Source organism: Phoxinus phoxinus (genome assembly GCF_949152265.1).
Source record: "Phoxinus phoxinus genome assembly, chromosome: 15".
NCBI classification, from domain to species: domain Eukaryota; kingdom Metazoa; phylum Chordata; class Actinopteri; order Cypriniformes; family Leuciscidae; genus Phoxinus; species Phoxinus phoxinus.
In genome coordinates this window covers 24,259,546-24,280,125 of record NC_136890.1, presented here as the reverse complement: position 1 = coordinate 24,280,125, position 20,580 = coordinate 24,259,546, and the positions used below count along the sequence as shown (strand labels likewise).

General features: G+C 39.5%; 2 protein-coding genes across 4 annotated transcripts in view; one reads left to right on the top strand and one right to left on the bottom strand.

The window, feature by feature from the left end:
* adamts10 (ADAM metallopeptidase with thrombospondin type 1 motif, 10) overlaps window positions 1-3,341 on the bottom strand; it is a 76,294-nt gene extending 72,953 nt beyond the window's left edge. For both annotated transcript variants that reach the window (XM_079636940.1, XM_079636941.1), the window contains exon 1: window positions 3,172-3,341. In XM_079636940.1, the coding sequence (XP_079493066.1) occupies window positions 3,172-3,203 (32 nt within the window). In that variant the 5' untranslated portion in view covers window positions 3,204-3,341. The remainder of the gene's footprint in view (window positions 1-3,171) is intronic.
* A 1,010-nt stretch (window positions 3,342-4,351) lies between these two features.
* On the top strand, window positions 4,352-19,216 carry mknk2b (MAPK interacting serine/threonine kinase 2b). Of its 2 annotated transcripts, XM_079636501.1 has the most exons (14): window positions 4,352-4,488; window positions 5,909-6,087; window positions 6,355-6,445; window positions 6,690-6,791; window positions 6,900-6,997; window positions 10,352-10,431; window positions 10,545-10,618; window positions 10,762-10,866; window positions 11,224-11,279; window positions 11,463-11,558; window positions 15,149-15,343; window positions 15,477-15,641; window positions 15,763-15,803; window positions 15,888-19,216. In XM_079636501.1, exons 2-14 carry the CDS (start codon window positions 6,037-6,039, stop codon window positions 16,159-16,161), a joined length of 1,428 nt encoding a protein of 475 aa, XP_079492627.1. In that variant the 5' UTR covers window positions 4,352-4,488; window positions 5,909-6,036; the 3' UTR covers window positions 16,162-19,216. The 2 variants fall into 2 exon arrangements, with proteins under 2 accessions (XP_079492627.1, XP_079492628.1); XM_079636502.1 differs by lacking the exon at window positions 10,762-10,866.
* The last annotated feature ends 1,364 nt before the right edge of the window (window positions 19,217-20,580 follow it).

The following is a 20,580-nucleotide window of genomic DNA, read 5'->3' as shown; positions in this document are numbered from 1 at the left end:
CCTGTTTTTACAAAAACTGCTTCTACGGGGCCATAACGTAAGATACAAGGTAATGGAGCTTTTTATACATTTTCGTGTTTCTTTAGAAATAAACAATGGACAAACGGTGTCTTTAAACGCCTCAGATGTAAAGTTATTCGCTGTCAAAGTGACGCCAAAATGAATGGGAGTCAATGGAATGCTAACAGCAGGTGGGGGTCCGCTAGCCAATGGCGGCGCCCAGGTCGGCTTCAATATCTTTCGGAACACTGCCCCCCTGGTTAGATCACTGATGTCATTAATATTTTAAAACTAGGTCCACAATTTGGTTATGCAACTGGTTTTCATTATCAAACAATGCTCTTTTAAAATTTGTGCTTTCTTTAGCGTTTTAACTATGTCTAATCAGCGATTTTTTGTTATTGTGTGTAGAATATTAAGTATTTTAGTTTTATAGAGCATTACGTTTATAGAGGTATTTGTTCTGTTGTGGAGTATAAGTGCTGAGTTGCACGTTTAGGGGAAATAACAAATAATTATTCAGCCTCAGTTTGTTTGGATGATGAAATCGTTAACTGTTAATCGCGCTCCACCCTTGCCTCTGTCGCAATCTTTCTTCAGTCTGCCAGAAGAAGCCAGATTTTTCCAGTAGTCTCTGCATTATAATGAGTAGGCGTGTCTTAGTGTCATCCAACCCTGACGTTCAACGGTGTGACAACAAGGTCATGCTTGTTTGTTATGTACCCATTTTCAAAGCCAAGTTAATATATACAGATTCAACCCCATTCAGAAAGCTAAAAGGGTTTACTTTGCCATGGTCTTTGCCAAGCGTTTTCATGCACAGTTGCACACGTTACTAAATAGATGCTAACTGAAAGCTATTGTTTCGAAAAAGTATGTAGACCTACATTAAAATATATTGCTGCTAATTCGTTTTTTTAACTATAAATATAAAAAATAAGATGCGCGTGAGTGAACTGTCCTAATGATCCCAAGCATTTCCGTTTGGCTAATTCAAAAGGGTGATTCATTCGCCATACGGGCATCGCTCTGTAAAACAATTTAGCTGCACAAAAGCTGTTTGCACATGCATACACGCACAATAAATGTACTAATTTCTAAATGTAGTTGTTGGAAAGAGTTAAATGTCATGGTTATATAGTGAGTTGCATCAGACTACGCATAACACGTCTGCTGCTCCTTTGCAGTGATAAACACAATACAGATCCGCGCAATGACAGGCGTTTTCTTTCGCATTCAGCATCAAACAAAAACGCCTGGCAGTGTATTACGTGTTATTATTTGGATGTGTCCAGTCTGTCCAGAATAACGATACTGTTCGGAATGTACCAGAAGAACAAGAGTGACGTGTAGGGGGAAATGACACGTCAATGGGCGGAGTTTTAACCTCATGTTCCTAGAGCGCTGATACGTGCAGGACGAGATAAAACGCAATCACGCATTGGCACTTTCAAGCTGATTCAATGCAGGGAAATGTTGCTTAAGGTTGTTGAAGTCTTTAGTATATCCTGGTATTCTAATATGCTATTTTATACTGTTAACTACTGTAACCAAGGGACTCTTCATACACTAAAATACATATTTGAATAAATGCATATAATGTTGTGGTAAAAATCGAGTTTATGATCAAAACATCAGTATGCACAGCGAAAATATACTTAGATATTACTATATCTAGATCTGTTTTAAATTATAAAGAATTGGGATATAATTCATATTTAATACATAAAGAGTATTTCAATGGAATTGAGTTTTGAGGTTGTTGGGTTTTTTTTTTTTTTTTAAACATGTATTTACGTCACTTTTATGTTCTTTTGTAAACTCCGACTTCCTTTATATTCAACGATATTTTCTGGGATGGACAAAATTCTTTATTTAGGAGGAAAGAGGAAGTATGTGTTTTCCCGCATGGTCACTGTTTAGCTACAAACTATTTTTTTTTTAATTAGCCAAACTTTAGATAGTTATGCACATGCAGGCTTATACCTTGTTCAGTGCACCCATACAGTCATAACATGTAATCCACACTGCCATTTACTCGCAGGTTAAGCACTGCAGTTTCAGGTGTTTCCTGCTGTCAATGCTTGATGCATCTAATGACAATCACCTCGGGCGTAATCTGTTTATGTTTTCCTGCTGCAAGGATTTTGATTCCAGGAACAGTTTAGGTGCTACAGCACTGTGAATACATTCTCGTAGTGTGTGTATGTTCTAGCTGACTCCTCTGAAAATCTACACACCCTTGATGTAACAGAAGAGGACTACAGAATTCCAAAAGAGATCAGTTCAAGCACACACACTCACACTTGCACACTCGTCTGTCTTTCCTTCACTCGTCTGTCTATCCTTCTCCAAGCACACACACTCACACTTGCACACTCGTCTGTCTTTCCTTCACTCGTCTGTCTATCCTTCTCCAAACACACACACTCACACTTTCACACTCCACTGTCATCATACACACAAACACCTCTCTTTCTCACTTTCTAAGAGCGCCCTCCTCACGTTTCCTCCTCATAAAAATGTCACATGTTCCAGCACTGTACATTAATGCAGATAAACAGTGCAATCATCTCTCATACAGAATAAGCAGACAGTACTCGTCCTAACACACCCATAAAACCTCACCAATCAGATTCCACCCTCACAAACACTCTTTGAGCTGTACATGCGTATGCTGCTGTTATTGACTGTTATGCATTCCCACCCAATGGAGAGTTAGAATACCATGTGGACCCTTTTACGAAGGCCACATTCTGTTAACCCAGAGTACCCCCTACTCCTCCCTCTATCACGTGGCTTGTTTTCAACATAACTTGGCATTTCATCATGTGCTTCTTTCCTCCCGAACCCTGCACTGAACTTTGCGTAATCTTCAGGGCTGTTTTCATGGCTGAATATATAGGCCAAAACACATTGAGAGGGCAACTAGAAAGATAGACAAAAGGGAGGGGGGAAGTCACAAGATCTCCCTCAGACCCAAATGGCCCTAAGTGGCATTGAATTAGTTGACCACATGAGAAAATAAAGCCTGAGCCATCAGAGAACATGATATATAACTATTGACACAACCTTGTGAGTTTAGGATAAGTTTCATTGTTTCACAATGTTTGTGACAATGTACACCGCATCAAATCTGAAAATGACTCTGGTATCAAAACCAGTCCATACCTTACTTGGCTCATTGAAGAGGTCGAAATCATTCAAAGCTTTCATTAGCACCAGCATGTGGATCAGTTACTCTCGACTCCCTATCTCCGACTCAGCATGTCTGTAAAACGTGCCGGTGTCATGACTGTGTGTGTGCTCGTGGGTTCCGACATTCCATCTGTGTCAAGATTCCATCCTGCTAAGGAAAAGGTGGGTTAGAGTTCCAATTAAGATGAGAAGACTTAAGAAGTTTCAAAATGTAACAAAAGTTGTTCAAGTGGTGTGTAATCCACATGCATTGTTCCAAAATAATCTAAAAGAGAACTAAATAATCAGAGAACTATGAACATGCGAAATTGTTGTTAAGTTATTGAAGTATTAACTTCAAATCTCAGGGGGGCACTTCAAAAAAATATGTATTTATATAAAATAATTATTTAGGTCAAAAGAGTTAGGCTGATAAATTTTTTTTGGAATTCCTGCATTAAACAATTATACATTCATTTAAACCTGGTTTATTTACATTACAAAATAATATATCCCAACTTTATTACTAGGCTATTATGAAACTGTAAAATTGTATGTGTATTTGCAACCTTAGTAAGTAAGAAACAGACTTCTTTTTACAATATAAATACAAACAAATAAATTAGTACCTTAGTTCTAAGAAAAATTTTTTAAATAGCCTACATCATTATAAGCTATTGTTTTGATATTTCCTTTATAGAAAGCCTGTTCTTACCAGCTGGTCAAACACTCACGCTTAGTCATTTGGGGTTTTTGACGATTCATTCATTTGTCTGTTGCAGAATATTGCATCAGGCAGAATGAATGCTAGTTCGACTAGTTATAGCCTAACTAATGACGTCATGTTCGTTTAAGATTATGGACATTTGAGGCTTCATCATACATTCGAGTGAATTCTTATTACTATACCGGTGTTAGTTTACAAGGCTTTTAATTTTTAGAGAAAAAGAACGAACAGACTAAAGCATTGCGGCCTTTCTATTCACCTCAGGCTAATCATAACATTCAGCCCACGTGACTCTCACTCTCTCTCTCTCTCTCTCTCTCTCTCTCTCTCTCTCTCTCTCTCTCTCTCTCTCTCTCTGTGGATTATGTATGGTACGTGTTTACAGACAGAGACGAGGGGGCTGGTCTAACTGAAAGGAGGCGGGTAGGTAGGAAGGGGCGTGAGATTATAAAGCCGAGGATCGCCGTATGTCTTTTTGTACCTTCCACACGTTAGTCCCTACCGCCCACGGCCACCATCTGCTGCTCCCGAAGCAGAGGCTCATACAACGGCGTCAAGCCTGGAGCTTTAAAGACAACAACGGGGTAAGGACGAGCTTTACATTCAACTGATAGATCGATCGGACTTGACAGATGAGCGGACTAAACAAAAAAAAACCTGCACGTTTTGATTTAAAAGGATGCTGCGCAACGGTCTGATTTGGTTTATTTTTGGCAGAGTGGAAAAGTCTAGAAATTACATTTAGGTCGGTTCAATATTGTGCTGTCATTTGCCTTTCTGAGGTTTGTGTTTCTTCACACCGATTCCAATCGCTGGTGGACTCTTTGCATTTGCTCTTTGTATGATGTTTTGAATCATTCTTTTTAATCATTACGTGTGGTGATTCGTTAAACATCACTTGTGCATGTGATTAGTCGCGTAAAGAAAATAACGTAAGTCGTTGAGAGTGGATAACGGACGGAAAAGGCGAGCTTTTATACCGGAGTTATTCTTGGCTCAAGTCTCCGAGGCATGTAAATGCAAGTCCCTGCTAGTGACGTGACTTGGTATCACTGCGCCTGTAACGTAACGTTAAGTCTTATTTTGTCTGTTGCAGTAAGTATTTAAAGGGCCAGCTAACTCAAATTAGTTTTACATAAAGCGAAAGAATAATAAAATAAAGCGTAATAATTATAATGTCATTACAAGCCATGCATGCCGATTGCTGACACACAATTGGACATTTTGAAGAACGCTTTTTCACTTCAGTCGTATGAATGGTGATGATGACTGAAAATGTCAAGCTTCAAATAGAACGCAAAATCAGCATAAAACAAGTCCACACGACTACTTGAGCAATACGTCGGGGTGATTGTGATTGTCCAAAATAAGCGGAGTAACAGTTAGCGATGTATGGTTTGTGGTCGAACGAATCATTTGAATCGATTCTGTTGAATCTCAATCTACTTTATTGATCCAATTTATAGCAGGCAGGGCTGCGTCTCCCAAAAGCAACGTAAGCACAAGTAGATCGTAGAGGTAATCGGTGGTAATGATTTTTACGGCCGAACGACGCTTTTTTTGTAGGGGCACTGAATGATTTGTTCATGAATAGGACTGATCCGATTCACGGCACGAGTTCAACTCTTTGATTCAATATCAAATGAAAACCAATAGTAAATAACTTATTTTTTAATTTTTTTATCCTCACACAAGGCTATAAATAACACTTGCAATATAGCGTGAGTTGTTTGGAATAGTTTTATCTTGATTCTGCGTAATTTTTAGCATCTTTTAGTTCTCATTGCAGGAGAAGCAGTTCTGCAGAAGAAAAAATCATAGTCAGAAATAATAGTAATTTGCAACAATATAAGAGTAATTATAAACTTTATAATAAAATAATAATAATAAAATTATCCCTTTGTATTGCATTTGGTTCTTGTAAACTAGTTGTAGGAAATGAGTGTTTTCTATGTAATTAAATGCATTGCCAAATTAACCCCAAAATTTTTTTGTTTTTCTCAGGTTTCCCGTTTAAAGCACCACGGTTCCCAAGACATTGGATTAGCTAAGTGAATTTGATCACTAAAGCTAAGACCACCGTTGTTGCCGCCCTCCACCAGTTCAAACAAAGTCACAAAAATCAGGACAAAATGGTGCAGAACAAGATCACCGAAGTTACCGGATTCCATCGCTCTTTCAAGGTGAGAGTGCGATCTCGCTAGTCTCTACTGCTGTTGCATGAATGAATGTTTAATTGCTTTGGCATTAGGCAATAGATCACATAATTGGCACAAATGTCATGCATAGGCCAGGGTATCAGAGATCATAGAAGGCCGTTTAAATATTTAACCGAATGCCAGGAAGTTCTTAGTTATCCATTTGAACTCTGATAATAACTATCTGCTGGCCATTTAACCAGTGTGTGAACTGTTCAGATTGTGAATAATCTCTCCTTTTTTTATGTTCAGGGGCAAAATCCCTTTGAATCTGAGGAATTTTCCAAAACAGGATCCCATCTCCTTGAATCTGCCTTCAATTTTGATTGTTCTGCCCGGCCTGGTAAGTTGTTGTTTTCTTTTTGTTGTTGTTTTTAATCCAACTAGTCCTAATTTTTTTAAAGCACTGCCTGTAATTCGTGACTTCACACCAATGTTTACATATTTTACTTTTAAAGATATGGGACCAATAACATCCGCTTACTTTTTTCTTCTTTGTATAATCAAGCCACTTTCTGTAGGTGTTTATTCCGAACCACAGCGTATCAGGTTTTTAATTGGAACTTTCTTTCTGTTGTGACATGCAGACATGCCATCCAGCCGGCCCATCGACATCCCAGATGCCAAAAAGAGAAACAAGAAGAAAAAGAGATGCCGGGCAACAGACAGCTTCTCGGGCCGATTTGAGGGTGAGTTTTCTATTTTTGAATGGCTAACGTATTCAAGTATACTTCTACAGTTTGAAAGGGCCAAATGGATTCCGTAGTTTATTAATATAACTTTTGTTTCGATTTCAGATGTATATAAACTGCAAGATGAGGTGCTGGGGGAAGGGGCCTATGCTAGGGTCCAGACTTGCATCAGCCAAATCACCCACAAAGAATATGCTGTGAAGGTAAGATTCTTTATAGTAGGGCTGAACGATATTCGATTTTAACATCGACATCGCGATGTGCGAGTGAGCGATAGTCACATCGTCGGAACATGCGATGTGAAGGGTAGTAGCACAATAGCACCAGCGGGAGATATTAAACGCGCTCCATGAGGCACGCGCGCGGTCTCTTGCTCTCTCTGCCGTGCACGCGTTGCGCGGTTTGGAGCACAGTCTCTGTCTCGCGGGCGCGCTCGCTCTAGATTCCGGAGATTTTAACTAATTCGCGGGCATCAGCTTATATAGCCTACTGTCTATGGGCATCAGCCGCTATCAATATGCGGGAGACTCCCGGAACTTCCGGGAGACTTGGGATGTCTGTATTTCTATACTGAAATAATATCGGCATTAGAATTATTGATTTTTCATTAGGCTATTTTTTTGGTGCCCCCTCAGCTCTTGATGGGAGCGGCGACGCTGACAGGTGTTATGGTGTAAAGCTGCTGTTTAAATGTGTTCGGCTTTTCTGTTTACAGAAACATGTTCTCTAATCTGTTTAGAAGATTTAATACAAAATATATTAAAGTTTTATATCATTTTGTTTATTTCATATGATTATGATGACCAACATCAACAGTTTTACTTTGGCACTTTGGCTAAGAAAAGTTGACTTAAAAGAATGTGAACCAAAATGCTTAAGTTGTTTTATAAAAAATATATTTATTTTAAGTTATATTGTTGTAAACCAATCAGGGGGTTGGTGTAGCCTAAAGCTGCTGTTTTATTTAAAAATGTGTTCTGCTTTTGTGTTTACAGAAATGTTCTAATTTTGGAATAAAATATTAAGTGACCTTTTTTGTCACTTGTAATGAAGCTTGCTTATTAGTGAAATTATTAATATCATGGAATGGTAATTATTGTCTTTAGCCTGGAGTTATGGCTCTCAATATCGCAATATCGTTGGGGAAAAAAATATCGCAATGTAATTTTTTTCCAATATCGTGCAGCCCTACTTTATAGTTTACATGTGTTAAATTTGATTGAACTAACATGAGTTGAGACAATGCAGGCACATCTTTGGGTAGTGTAACCTAAAATGACATATAGTTGTTGTAAACAAACCGATACTCCATGTGCAGGTATGGCATTCGCGGGTTATTATTAGAAAGGATTTTCCCTTTGAAGCTGTCTCTTGGAAATTGAATCAAATGGGTAACGGGATTGATATTTCCATCTTTGACAAGCATATGTGACTGTAGTCGTTTTGTGCTGACTGGCACTGTTGCATGTGATTGGTGAGGGCATGTTAGATTCCTGCAAGATGTGGTAAAGCTAAGGTCACGGTTAGGCCATACTTATGAAATTCGCACTTGTGTTTAAAAATGGTAATATTACAGAATTCATTATGTAAAAATGTTTTATTTTAATTTGTGCATTTACGTTGCAAACTAAACTGTCTGTAGTTTATTTGAGCAGTTTTTTTTAACCGAGTAATGTAATAATTTACAAACACGGATGTTTGAACAACGTCGTTATGTTATTGTAGTTTGTACAAGTTACAGAGCAGGCTTAGCAGAAAGACTTCGTTATTTTTGTTAGACCGGATAGCAGGCCAGCCAATCAGACGTGGAGCGGTCACATGCTCCTACCATTCATTGCTCTCATTGGCTGGTAGATTGAACAGAGGCAGGAACATTATGTACTTGCAAGTCTTCCGAAACATAAACCTCAAGAGAAAAGGGGGGTTTGGGTGGAGTTAAATCCTTGAAGTGTTTACCTACTTTTTTTGTCTTTCCGCACATTGCGGAATCTAGAACAAAAGCATATTAGGAAATGTACATTGTGTGCCAGAAAAGGATTTGTTTTCGCTTTTTGATTTGAGGAAGCGCAACTTTTTTTTTTTTTTTTTTTTTTTAAGCATTTGAATTTTTACATTATCTCTTTAAAAGAAAAAAACCTTTGTGTTCTCAAAACTATTTTTTTCTTATTGCTACAAAGACAGCGTTGATTTTATTTGTTGTTGTCATACTTCAAATCCTCCTCCTGGATTTCATAGCATGTTTTCTTTCAATATAGCCAGCCACACAAAAGATAATACGATTATTAAGGGATGTGTTTAAATCCCTGTGGAGGATGGATCATTACAAGCATTAGGTCAGTTTATGCTGGGATGGGTTTCAGACAACCAGATGTCCCGCCAACCCCCTCTTTGCGTAGTTTGGGTTGAGTTGGGGGGTTGAGATCTGTGGCGTCCTAGTCTGAACAAAAGGAAAGGCTGAATGAAAACAACCCCAGTAGCCCCCTCAGCTGGGCCTGGGTGGAGTTTACAAGAGTGGTTTGATTTACAGACAGCGGTCAGACTCTATAGGGCCTCTTCCTAAGCTAACATGGAGATTTATGGGTGCTCTCACTCCTACTGTATTTTGCATAATGTATTTGCCAACATAATGTGAAGGATTTCTGTGCAACAAATAACATGTTTAGACTTGAGCAACTAGGTGAAATGTGTCACCACAAACCTCAGGTTCCCTCAAACATTTATTATACCCTGTAATTTTTTGTGGTTTTTGAGAAGACTGATTGCTGACTCAGCTGTGTGGCAGCAGAGCTGGGGTTTTTGGGAATGCGCTGGCCCGCAGGCCTCATTCTTAACCCTGATACGCATTATGTGCTCGTCTGCACGCTCTCAATAGCACTGCTAATCCAGGGAGCTGGAAGAGCCGCACATAATCAGGAAAACACAGAGGCCTCGGATGGGGGAGGATGTGATTCAATGTCAACTGTAACTTTTGCTTGCACTTAGTCGTTGGACTCAGGGGGGGTTGAATGAACAGTCATTGTCACTTAAAAAAAGAAGATATATTTAGAGTTGTGGGTTTCTGTCTTAAAGAGATAGTTCACCCAAGACAGAAAAACACATCACATTCATTCTTCTGTGGAACACAATATTTTGAAGAATGCTTAAGCTGTTTTTGTCCATTTTTGTTATTCAATTTTAATTAATCAACTTTATTATATGCAACACATGTAACCGTAACATGCATGCATATAATACAAAAAAACACTTAACGTGTATACGTTGGCAAAAGTACATGCAATTGCCAAAGCCTTGGTAAAAGAAATGATAATATATCACAAATAAATAAACACAAAAGCGGAGTGTCATACAGGTTTGGAATAACATGAAAGTGAAAATGACAAGAATTCTATTTTTGGGTGAACTATTGCTTTGAAGTGGTTTAAACGGCTACGTTTATCGCTTTAGGATAGTAATTTGTAACCAAATGGTCACTGAGATTTTAAAGGGCGTTTGTCACCTCAGGATGTTGCTTCTCATTTTAGCTTTGATCCTAACCTGGTATCTTTTTCACGTCATAGATCATTGAGAAGAGGCCAGGACACAGCCGGAGTCGTGTTTTCAGAGAGGTGGAAATGCTGTACCAGTGTCAGGGCCACAGGTAACCCATTAATTTATTTAATATCTTTAGCTGTAAATAGTCAAAAAAAAGTATTGTATGCGATACATTTTAATGGTCGACAATGTTATTTTAATCTTTTGTCCACCCAACAGAAATATTCTGGAGCTAGTGGAGTTTTTTGAAGAGGAGGACAAGTTTTACCTTGTGTTTGAGAAGCTCAGAGGAGGTATGTCTGTTTTCTGTGGTGTTGTTACTTTTGAGAAACATTACCCAGCCTCCCCTGGGCCCAAAGACCAGCCCTGAGTAATTTAATTTAAATGTAAAGACCACATGCACTGGTGTTATGCGTAACAATGTGGGGTTTTTTAGGCTCCGTCTTGGCCCACATTCACAAGAGGAGATACTTTAGCGAGCAGGAAGCCAGCATTGTGGTGCAGGACATTGCGAGTGCGCTGGACTTCCTTCACAATAAAGGTACGAGAAATCCGATTGGGATGGGTTCTTTAGGCCTGAAAAGTGGAGATAAGAAGATGGTGTTACACATGGGGGGGTGGGTAAGGGTAGGTTATGGGGGTTGTTGGAAATCGTATCTAGTTGTAACTCGATCATATTTCATCGACTAGCTTGAGGGATGCGATGCGCACTGGATTTCTAGGTCAAGTTGTGGGCTGAAAGGTTTTATTCCTGTCTGTACTGTTGGGTGAGGGGATGCTAAGGTAATTTTAGTAGCACTTAGCAACAAGCTGTGTTGGAAACGTTTGCCCCCATCGACAATCCTCACTTAGCCTGAATACCGCACAACTAACGCATGACTTGTTTGTGCTCTTGTAGGTATGGCCCACAGAGACCTGAAGCCTGAAAACATCTTGTGTGAACACGAGCACAGGGTGAGTCTTTTACGACAGCATGTTTGGCTAGTCAGAAATTCAAGATACACTTTGCATTTGTGGTTAAAGTTTGATCAGATGTTTTGAGGTTTCCAGGCAGACTGTAAACGTATGGTACTACCTGTCAATTGCGGATAGTCGTTTCTGAGCAGAAGTGATTTCCTGCTCGCTTGTTTCTTGCAGATTTCGCCTGTGAAGATTTGCGATTTTGATCTAGGCAGTGGGATTAAACTCAACAGTGACAGTTCCCCCATCTCCACTCCAGAGCTCCTCACTCCAGTAAGTGTCTTTGTGACCCTGTGAACACCGATTCGCCCAAACAAAATATAGCATTTGGTTGAGAAACAAACAGGATAAACCGTTAACAGCCTCCTCCCTAATGTTTCGAAGTCTACGGATAAGATGAACACATTGTTATTGTCGTTTCTTATCAGGAGGACCTGCTTTAATGCCATTGGTTGACTCAGGGTGGTGTCAGTGATGTAGCCTATCAGAATGAGCTACACTTAATCATTCTAAAAACAGTGCTGAGGTCAAGGAATGGGTTTTATGAGCAGAATGGAACTTTTTAAAGGGGCCAAATCCCGTTGTGAAATAGTGGAGCAGCAGTATTGAGTCCATTCTTTGTTTATCTACATTCCTGTAGTTATCGACTTCACCATCTAGTGGATAAGATGGCTTACAAACGTACAATCTCAAATTATAACCGGTTACGGTTTCTTTCAAAATATTTGAAGCTCTTGCGTTTATCCCTGCAGTGTGTATGTGTAAACCAAGATCTGTCTTCAACTTCATAGATATGAATGATTGGGGCGAGACCGCTTAGAACAGGTGATCTGGCTGGGGGTGGACTGTGAGAAATCCAGCATGGGGCTTTCAGGGTAACCCGAGTGGGGTCCATCAGCTTGTTAAAAAGACTATTTGTGGACTGAATGGTTAAAGGGTGAAAGGTTCTTGTGTATCTAGTAATTAAACGATGTGGGGTTTGTCTTTATTGGCTAATAACTTTACGTTTTTTACAGTCTATGGCTAATAAGCAAGCACAGGGCATAGCCTCGTGTGATTCTGCCATAGGGGAGGTGGTTTGATTTAATACATAGTTCACCCAAAATACAATTATTCTGTTATTTTACGCACCCTAATGTCATTCTATAATGGACTATCCATTTAAAAGTTCAAACTTTATTCCACAGTGAAAATTAAATGAAATGTAAACATTCAGTCTCTACATTACAGAAATGCAACTAACTTTGTCAGGAAGGGATTTTTCAACTTTGAGCTAGTTTTTTAGATTGTTCCAATTTTATCATTCCCTCCCCCAATGTTACTTCTGGGCAGCTTAAGGAGAACAAGAATTCAACCCAAACATTTCTAGCCTTTTTGCTCCAATTTCCTGTCGGACCGTTTCCCTTCAGCACATTTTAGACTCATTTTAGATTAATTTCTCTTTTGTTTTTGTCCCTGTGGATATTTCCTCAAGCCTGTCTGGGCATTAGTCTTTCAATCGGTGTTGCCACCCCACACCTAGCAACTGCTCTGTGATTGGTTTGGTGAGAGGGAGGATGAAAGGGGGCGGAGCATCTAGTGCACTCTCTGGTCATGCACTAAACATGTTTTTCTTGGACAGGATCCCAGGGATCTTATCTCTTTTTTTTTTTCTTTTTTTTTTTTCTTCTTTTCACTGCTAGCTAGATGTTAACTCTTTGTTTGTCATTAGACTGCTTTGCTTTTTATGAGATTTCTTTCCCTTTTTTTCTTTTCACTTTTACCGCAGGCTTTTTGTGTGTGCGTGTAGTTTGATTGTAACAAATGTTTCTAAAAAGGCATGATTTCTGAGAAGTGCATGTACCTTCCTGCCTGAACCATGTAGAAAAGTGCTTTCTCTTTATGCTTTTGCACAGCATGTGCTTCTATACTGTTAACCTATAACCACAGGGGAAATTCAAATCTGCATATATAGGTGACTCGCTCGCACAACTGATGCATGCCTCATTGCCAACCACAAAAACGCATGAACCAACAACACGACAGCTCAAGCCAGTGTGTTCTTCCTTGGAAATCCCCATATATAATCAACACTGGTTAGATGCTTGTAGCTACATTGCTCTAAAGTGACTGATGCAATGCTATGCTAGTCTTACAGCTGAAGTTTGTCTTGAAAGTGAAAATCTTCTGCGCAGTTATCATTTGAAACCCCCTCCTTCACTCTTATCTCAAAGACCCAGAGATGGGCACATGAGTGAGCCAGAGGAATATACTTCGATTTTACAGAACAACTGCTGCAAAATATGAGCAGAACAATATAATGATAAATACAATGATAAAAAATATAATTTATTAATGACAAGTTACAGGTAGAAATCTAGTACAGTTTGCTAACTGACTAGTTGCGTACTGTAGCAATGTTTTTGCTATCAGCTGGTCTGGTCTAGAATTGTCGTGCTTTGTGAAAAGTCTTTTTGTCCAAGAGTGGGGGTGGTTGTGAAGTGTTCACTTCAATGTGAGGGTGTTGAGAGGCGGTGAGCAAAAACAGCCGTGTCGAGGGGGGTTGGGTGCAACAGTGGAAGCTTTTGTCTGCACTCGGATTCCTGCACTGCGAAATAGCATTACATAAGTGCAGGAAGGCGGAGCAACAGCGGCAGCTGGGTTGAGGATAACAAAAGAGACTAGCAGAGCAGACCGACCGCTTCCTTTAACCTCCGAGACGCAAAACATGACCATGTTGCACTTGAACATCTGTGAAAACATCCAGAGGGGGGTGGTTCAGATCCGTCATTGGATTTGTGACATTAGTTTGCTGTACGCCCACTTTTGAACTTCACCGTCATTCAATAATGTATTTATAAATGTACTGTATAGTTAATCATTATATGGGCAAATTATTATACGTTTTCATGTTAGGTTCAGATATTGGCCTTTGATAGATGGCTTAGAACTATAGTGTACGAATTCTGGGAAGTTCTGGGATTCATGATCTCTTGTTAAAAAAACAACAACCTTAAAGCGAGTTATTTTGTAACTCTAATCTCAGTCGGCGTTGCATAATAAGCGGCGCTTAATGCAGCAGGCTGGCCCAACCCTCTAAGGAAAACTAAAAGGAACCCAGTTCTGCAGATCCTTCCAGAAATCTTTGTTTGTCCTGCTGAACTCCTGAACTGTGTCTCCAGAGAGGTTTTATCCTTTTACATCAAATTTGTGTGGGTCTGTGTGCTTTTGAGGTTGCAAACGAGTGCGTGTTGCTGTTATGTAATAAAGCACAGTTTGTGGGTTTTCTGGGACATACAATCCTCTTTTTCGTGTCCCAACGCATGACCTAGTTTTAGGCAGAGGCGGTCGGAGCCCAAACCAACAAAGCAGTCTGTGCATGCAGCTGAGCCTTCAAAACACTCCATGACTCACTACCCCCGCCTCCACCTGTGACATAACAATTTTTACTGCAGTTACTTCATTTAAGGTGCTGTATGCCACCTTCGCATTTTCCATAAGGACTGCAGCAGAAATGCGTTTCGTGAGCAAGAACGGGGGGTGAATCCTTTATCATTCAACCAGTTAATCTGTCGCCAACCCCCCGCACACCCCCCCTTCAAGCTTGGCGCGACCTGCTGTTTACCATGTGATTCTCATGCTGTCTGTCTCAGACGTGCTTAGGGGTCTCACAGAACACATGACGCATGTCAGCTGAATGTAAACCAGGATATTGATGGGGGAAAAACGCTTTAGAAATTTAAATGCAACTGTACAGAACCAACACATGCACTTTATTTCTTTTTATTTATTTTTTTATGTGACTGCCAGTTCCATGTTTTTGCCTCGTCTCTGGTGGCAGTTGATTACCTTCTCACCCCTCCTTCCTCTTTTTCTCACCTCAGTGCGGATCTGCTGAGTACATGGCGCCGGAAGTTGTGGAAGCCTTCAACGAGGAGGCCACAATCTACGATAAGCGCTGTGACCTGTGGAGCCTGGGTGTCATCCTCTACATCATGCTTAGCGGTTACCCTCCATTCGTGGGGCGCTGTGGAAGTGACTGTGGATGGGAGAATGGAGAACCTTGTCAAGCGTGCCAGGTACAAAACTTACCCTCATCTAGTCATGCCAGCCGCTGCACACCTTTGTAAACCTACGTCAAAAGTATTACTTTAATTTGCTGCTCAATGGAATAATAATAAAACTCATCTCGTTTTGTTTTTTTTCTCCCAGAACACCTTGTTTGAAAGCATTCAGGAAGGCAAGTATGAGTTTCCAGAGAAAGAGTGGGCTCATATTTCCTACAGCGCCAAAGACCTCATTTCCAAACTGCTTGTGCGGGACGCCAAGAAACGTCTCAGCGCTGCTCAGGTTCTCCAGCACCCCTGGGTACAAGGGGTAAGGAACTGAATGTTTTGTTGTCTTCACTACAATCATGTAAAACATAATTTTTTAGTAACTTTAAGACTGTATATTCATGATTTTTGTTGTTGTTGTACTTTCTTTTTTTTTTCTCCAGGGTGCCTTTGACTATTCCCCCTCCTCTATCCTGCCTCAAAGGTGAGTGGAGTTGGTACAAGCTTTTCTTATAGTATATGTAGCATCCTCATCAGGCTAACATTGTCCTTCCTTCCACGCTCACAGGAATAGCTGTGCTAAGAACCTGACTTTCTTTGCGGGCAAGGCTGTTGCTATGAACCGGCAACTGGCCGAGCAAGACGACCTGGAAGATCAGCAGCACCAGGACCCTCTTCAGGTCATCACAGCCGCTGGCACATCCATGCGCCTCTCCCCTCCATCCAAATCCAAACTGGCTAAGCGCAGACAGCGGAGTAGCCTGCTGAAAGGAGCGCCCGTCTCTGCATCGGAGCTCAGGCAGCTCCTGGCACCGCTGGTCATTGTGGGAGACTGCGCTTAATCGGTTTAGCCGGGCTCCCAGTGAACAATTTTCCAATTTCAAATGGACGAACGAACAAGTATCTGCTATCTTCTGTGCAAATCCTTCTCCGTTTCTCCTGCCCACTTGAATGGGACCCAGTCCTTTCCTAAACCGTGGTTCAGTTTGTGCCTGTTGTATATCCATTTAATTCCCTCAAGCACTGGAGCAAGAGCTCCTACAGCACTTTGATCAACTTTCGGCAGCTTGGGAATCACCTTAAGAGCTCAAGGCGAATGAACTGGACTCTGTTTAGGATAGCGGTTGGGTTACATAAGCCATTCGGAAATTTGTGTAAAGGTAGAGCATAAAATACCAGCTCAAACACCAAAGGTCTAATACCCCCACCCCCTACGTGAACCTTTTTATGTGCTGCTTCCACATTACAACTGGATCCACTGTGAATTTTCTCTGTGAGAGATACAACTGCATTTGTTTTTCAGGAACGTTCTTCCTGTGTGTGTTTGTGCGTGTGTGTGCATATCCCCATCCCCTTCAGCAGATACTGAAAATACTGGTATGTGCTTATGCAACTCTGATGAAGGCTATTTTGACTTGCATTACTTTAGCAGAGATCTTGTATAAGTGGAGCGAAACTCTGATAATAGTGCCTCACCTTACTTAATGCATCACTGTCCTTCCCAACAGCCTTTTAAATCCAAGAAGAAAATCCCCTTAATAGCTAGCTTTTTCCCTCCATTACTCAAGCACTTCCAAAGTGTGTCCTTCCAGTACAGACTTTGCATCACACGGCAAGACTAGCCCAGCAGTCTGCTTTTGAGATGTGGGTTCCCTTAGTTAAGGAACCAGTAAACATGCTGCATTTTAGTTTGAATGCAAGGTTTCTGCCTTGCAAGACTCAAATTGGAATTGCAGCATCAGATGCATTCAACCTGATGTCTAGGAAAACATAAGTTTCCTGTAAAATTCACCAAAAATCTTGTCAGGTAACTGATAAGAGTGAATATAAACATTTCTGAGCACAACTGGGATTAAGTGCATGCTGGGAAGCAACCAGGTGGTTGTCACAAGCACACATTTGCCAATGTGACTAGATGAATGACGATGGTTGGTATCAGGGAGTCGAGGCTTTGATCTTGTTCCCCACAGTTCCCCACATTACGGGGATGATTATGGTACGGAAATTTCAAACTATCAGCTTGTGGATGCCACCAAAAGCGAACTATATCAATATTAAGAGTGGAGGGAGAGATTATTTTCAAGTAACTGAAAATGTAAAAAAAAATTAAAAGGAAAAAAAACATTCCAGATAAAAAGGATTTAAAAAAAACTAAACAAAAAAAAGTCTTCCAAGAAAATGTAGCTGTATGAGTGAAATGGTCTAAGAAAGTTTACTTGTTGTGTTTTTTCTTTCTTTTTTTCTTTTTTATATATACATACGTTAATGGTTGACTCCAATTTAGAGTGTGCCACACTGATGTTTCAAACTTGGTTGAGCTTTGTTAAACTTTTTATTGAAAGAATATTTTCGATCTTATTTTTATGCAGGTGCTGTTCAGGTGGAACGTTTTCCTTTTTTTATATAGTTTTGTTACTTTATTAATGTCGATTTATATGCTGTAAAGAGCAAGCAGAGTGTATGTGAATGTGATGAGCTAGAGGGGAAAAAAAAGGAAGGAAAAAAAAAAAGCAAGAAAAAAAGAGAGGGAGTCATATAGGCATACAGATCTGATATTTTACTGTTTTTGTTCTTGCTTTGGAAGTGACTTCAGGGTTGTTTAAACTCCCTTTTTCTCTCAGAAATTATTGTTGGCTTGATCTTTCTAGTAAGATGCAACCATTTTTGCCAAAGTGCGCTCGTTTCTAAAATCTAATGCACTGAGGTATCTGGGAGTGCTGATCTCGGATCAGTTTTAGCATTTTCCCATACCAATTCATAAGACCCTGCATACTTGGTTGAGCTGAGCACAGACCATCACTCGCCCTTCGAGGTGCATAAAACATTTGAACCCAGTCGTCTGGATTCAGTCTTTATGAATTCGTGTCACCAATGGGAGTTCAAATCACCCACGCATATGATCCTGTTGAATGTTTTCAGAGTGTCACTCACCTGTCTTGTTCCTCTGAGATATGAGAAACCTAATGGCAGTCCTTGATTTTGAAGGGCCCATTATGCTGATTATTATGACACTGATTGTAACCTTTATTGATTTAGTCTTTTCTTTAAGAATCTTTTTACAGATCTTTGTGGGTTTTTTATGTCTTACAGTAAGACTTGAATTGTATGTGCTACAGTTTCCTCATGTTTTGTTCAGGAAACTTCTTTTGCTACAATGTACAAATGGCAAACAAAAATGTTCATAAGCTGAGATTTAAAGCAATCTTTGGTCTGGAAAGTAACATTTCCGCCACTTCTGTTCAGTATTTTGTCTTTCTTCTTGGCTTTGGTATATTTCAGATATCCCAAATGTTTGGGTTTGTATTTTCTGAAATGTCTGTGGCGCTTGGCTGGTCCTCTGAAGCCCATGTGCCTCTGACAAAATATTCATAACTGTTTTTACCCATATGGTAGTTATGGGTTGCCTTGTAGTAACAGATCTGAATAGGATTTTTTTTTTTTCATGGGGTGTGTAGAAAGTTCTCATTCAATGTTCCTGTTTTACACAGGCCAATATTTGCCATTATAAACAAGTGTAAAGTATTGTAATATGAAGTCCCCCCCCCCCCCCCCCATTCTTTTCCCACCAATGCAAAGATTGAGAAGTATTCAGGTGCACAATTTTTTTTTTTTTATAACCTAATGTGACCCTTTAGTCTAAACTCTGAAGGCTATTGTTTTTAAGAGCACTGTTTGTCCATTTCCAAAATTAAACGCTGTTCAAAATAATTTGGGAAAAATCTGACATGGGGTCTCACTTGGGACAACATAGGTATTGATTTAAAGAAGCACTTTACTGTACCATGTGGCTGACTGCAGTTCACTCGAAGCTAAATTTATGACTGTTGTGGCAGAATTTTGTATTGTTTTGTACAAAACAAACCAACAAAAATGCAATAAAATGCTTTGAACAATGTTCTTTCTTGTTTTGAGTCGAGTTGAACTTTATCAATCCCACCTCTGCTTGTGTTCACATAGAATCACGAGCCTCATATCACATGCTGATACTGTAAACATTGACATTTCTTATAAAGCTCAGTCTCGTAGAAAAGGAACTCTTGGAGTGACTGATCCTGTTGACTTAATCGTGGCTTTCGGAGTCACCTGCGCATAAGTCCCATGGTGCATCACCTCACTAAGTAAACATGCTGATTTTCACTTGAACTTTCCAGGGCCGAATGCTGCTTTACAGAGTCTGATGCAAACACACGGTAAAAGTTAGCCAGCCCACGGTTGGCATGGAAATCTCAGAGCAGCTTGTCAGCCTACTGTAAAAGTGTGGGTTGAACATGCAGAGGGAGTGAGTCAACAAACTGTTTGGATCACACTACTGTGTATCCTTGGATTCACAAGTGGGAGCGTGAATCAAGCACCATTTTAATTTAGTTTGTATATAGTTTGTATATTTTAACATTATTGATATATAGTATATATATATATATATATATATATATATATATATATACTATATATATATATATATATATATACTATAAGTTCGAATACTAGAATTGGTAGTTGACAAATATTTTTTTTCTTCAATATCAAGATTGATTTGAAATCGACATGCATAATGGGGAAAGCAGATATTTTAGGTGCTGCAACTATTCACCATTTATTTGAAGTTTTCAGCCATTAAAAAAAAAAAATTTATTTGTTCATTAAAAAAAAACAATAATATAAATGGCCTTGCATGGACGAAATATTTTAACAAATATGTAATTACAAATATTGCAGTCTTAAAATGAGACCATAAAACTGCATGAACACTAATTAGATAATTTGGTGTGTGTGTGTGTAATTATTATTACTAAAAAGAAGTAAATACAGACCCATGTTTTGCATCTTGATAACAGAGGTTCATATTTCTCACTATTATAATGGTATGTCTCCCTCTAGTGTTAGAAAAGCACTTTCTTTCACCAATGACCAATGCTATCTCATTGGACACTGGATACTGTTTAGTGGTAATTAACCTTTAACAAAGTATAGCGTACACTAAAGCAAAAGAAGAAGAAGAAAAAAGAAAAAAAATCTTGTAAAGCTTACAGAGGTCATATGATCTAACAGCTTTTTTGTTTGTAGCCTACACTCAGATATTGAGAGAACATAGTGCTTAATATTTGCAGCACTAATATTAGTTTACTTTTTAAGAATTTTGACTTGTGCAAATAAAATTTGGTTAAAATAATAAGCAAATTTATCACATAATACTCTGAACATAAATTGTTGTCATGTTGAGTGAAACCAAACAACAACATTTTTTTGGAAACCAAACAAAA

What these genes read in the sequence shown, in the direction of transcription:
- mknk2b (XM_079636501.1), top strand. Translation starts at nt 6,037, where the DNA reads ATGGTGCAGAACAAGATCACCGAAGTTACCGGATTCCATCGCTCTTTC. An exon ending in GATTCCATCGCTCTTTCAAG is followed by an intron (nt 6,088 to 6,354) that starts GTGAGAGTGCGA and finishes TTTTATGTTCAG; the next exon opens with GGGCAAAATCCCTTTGAATC. An exon ending in ACAAAGAATATGCTGTGAAG is followed by an intron (nt 6,998 to 10,351) that starts GTAAGATTCTTT and finishes TTCACGTCATAG; the next exon opens with ATCATTGAGAAGAGGCCAGG.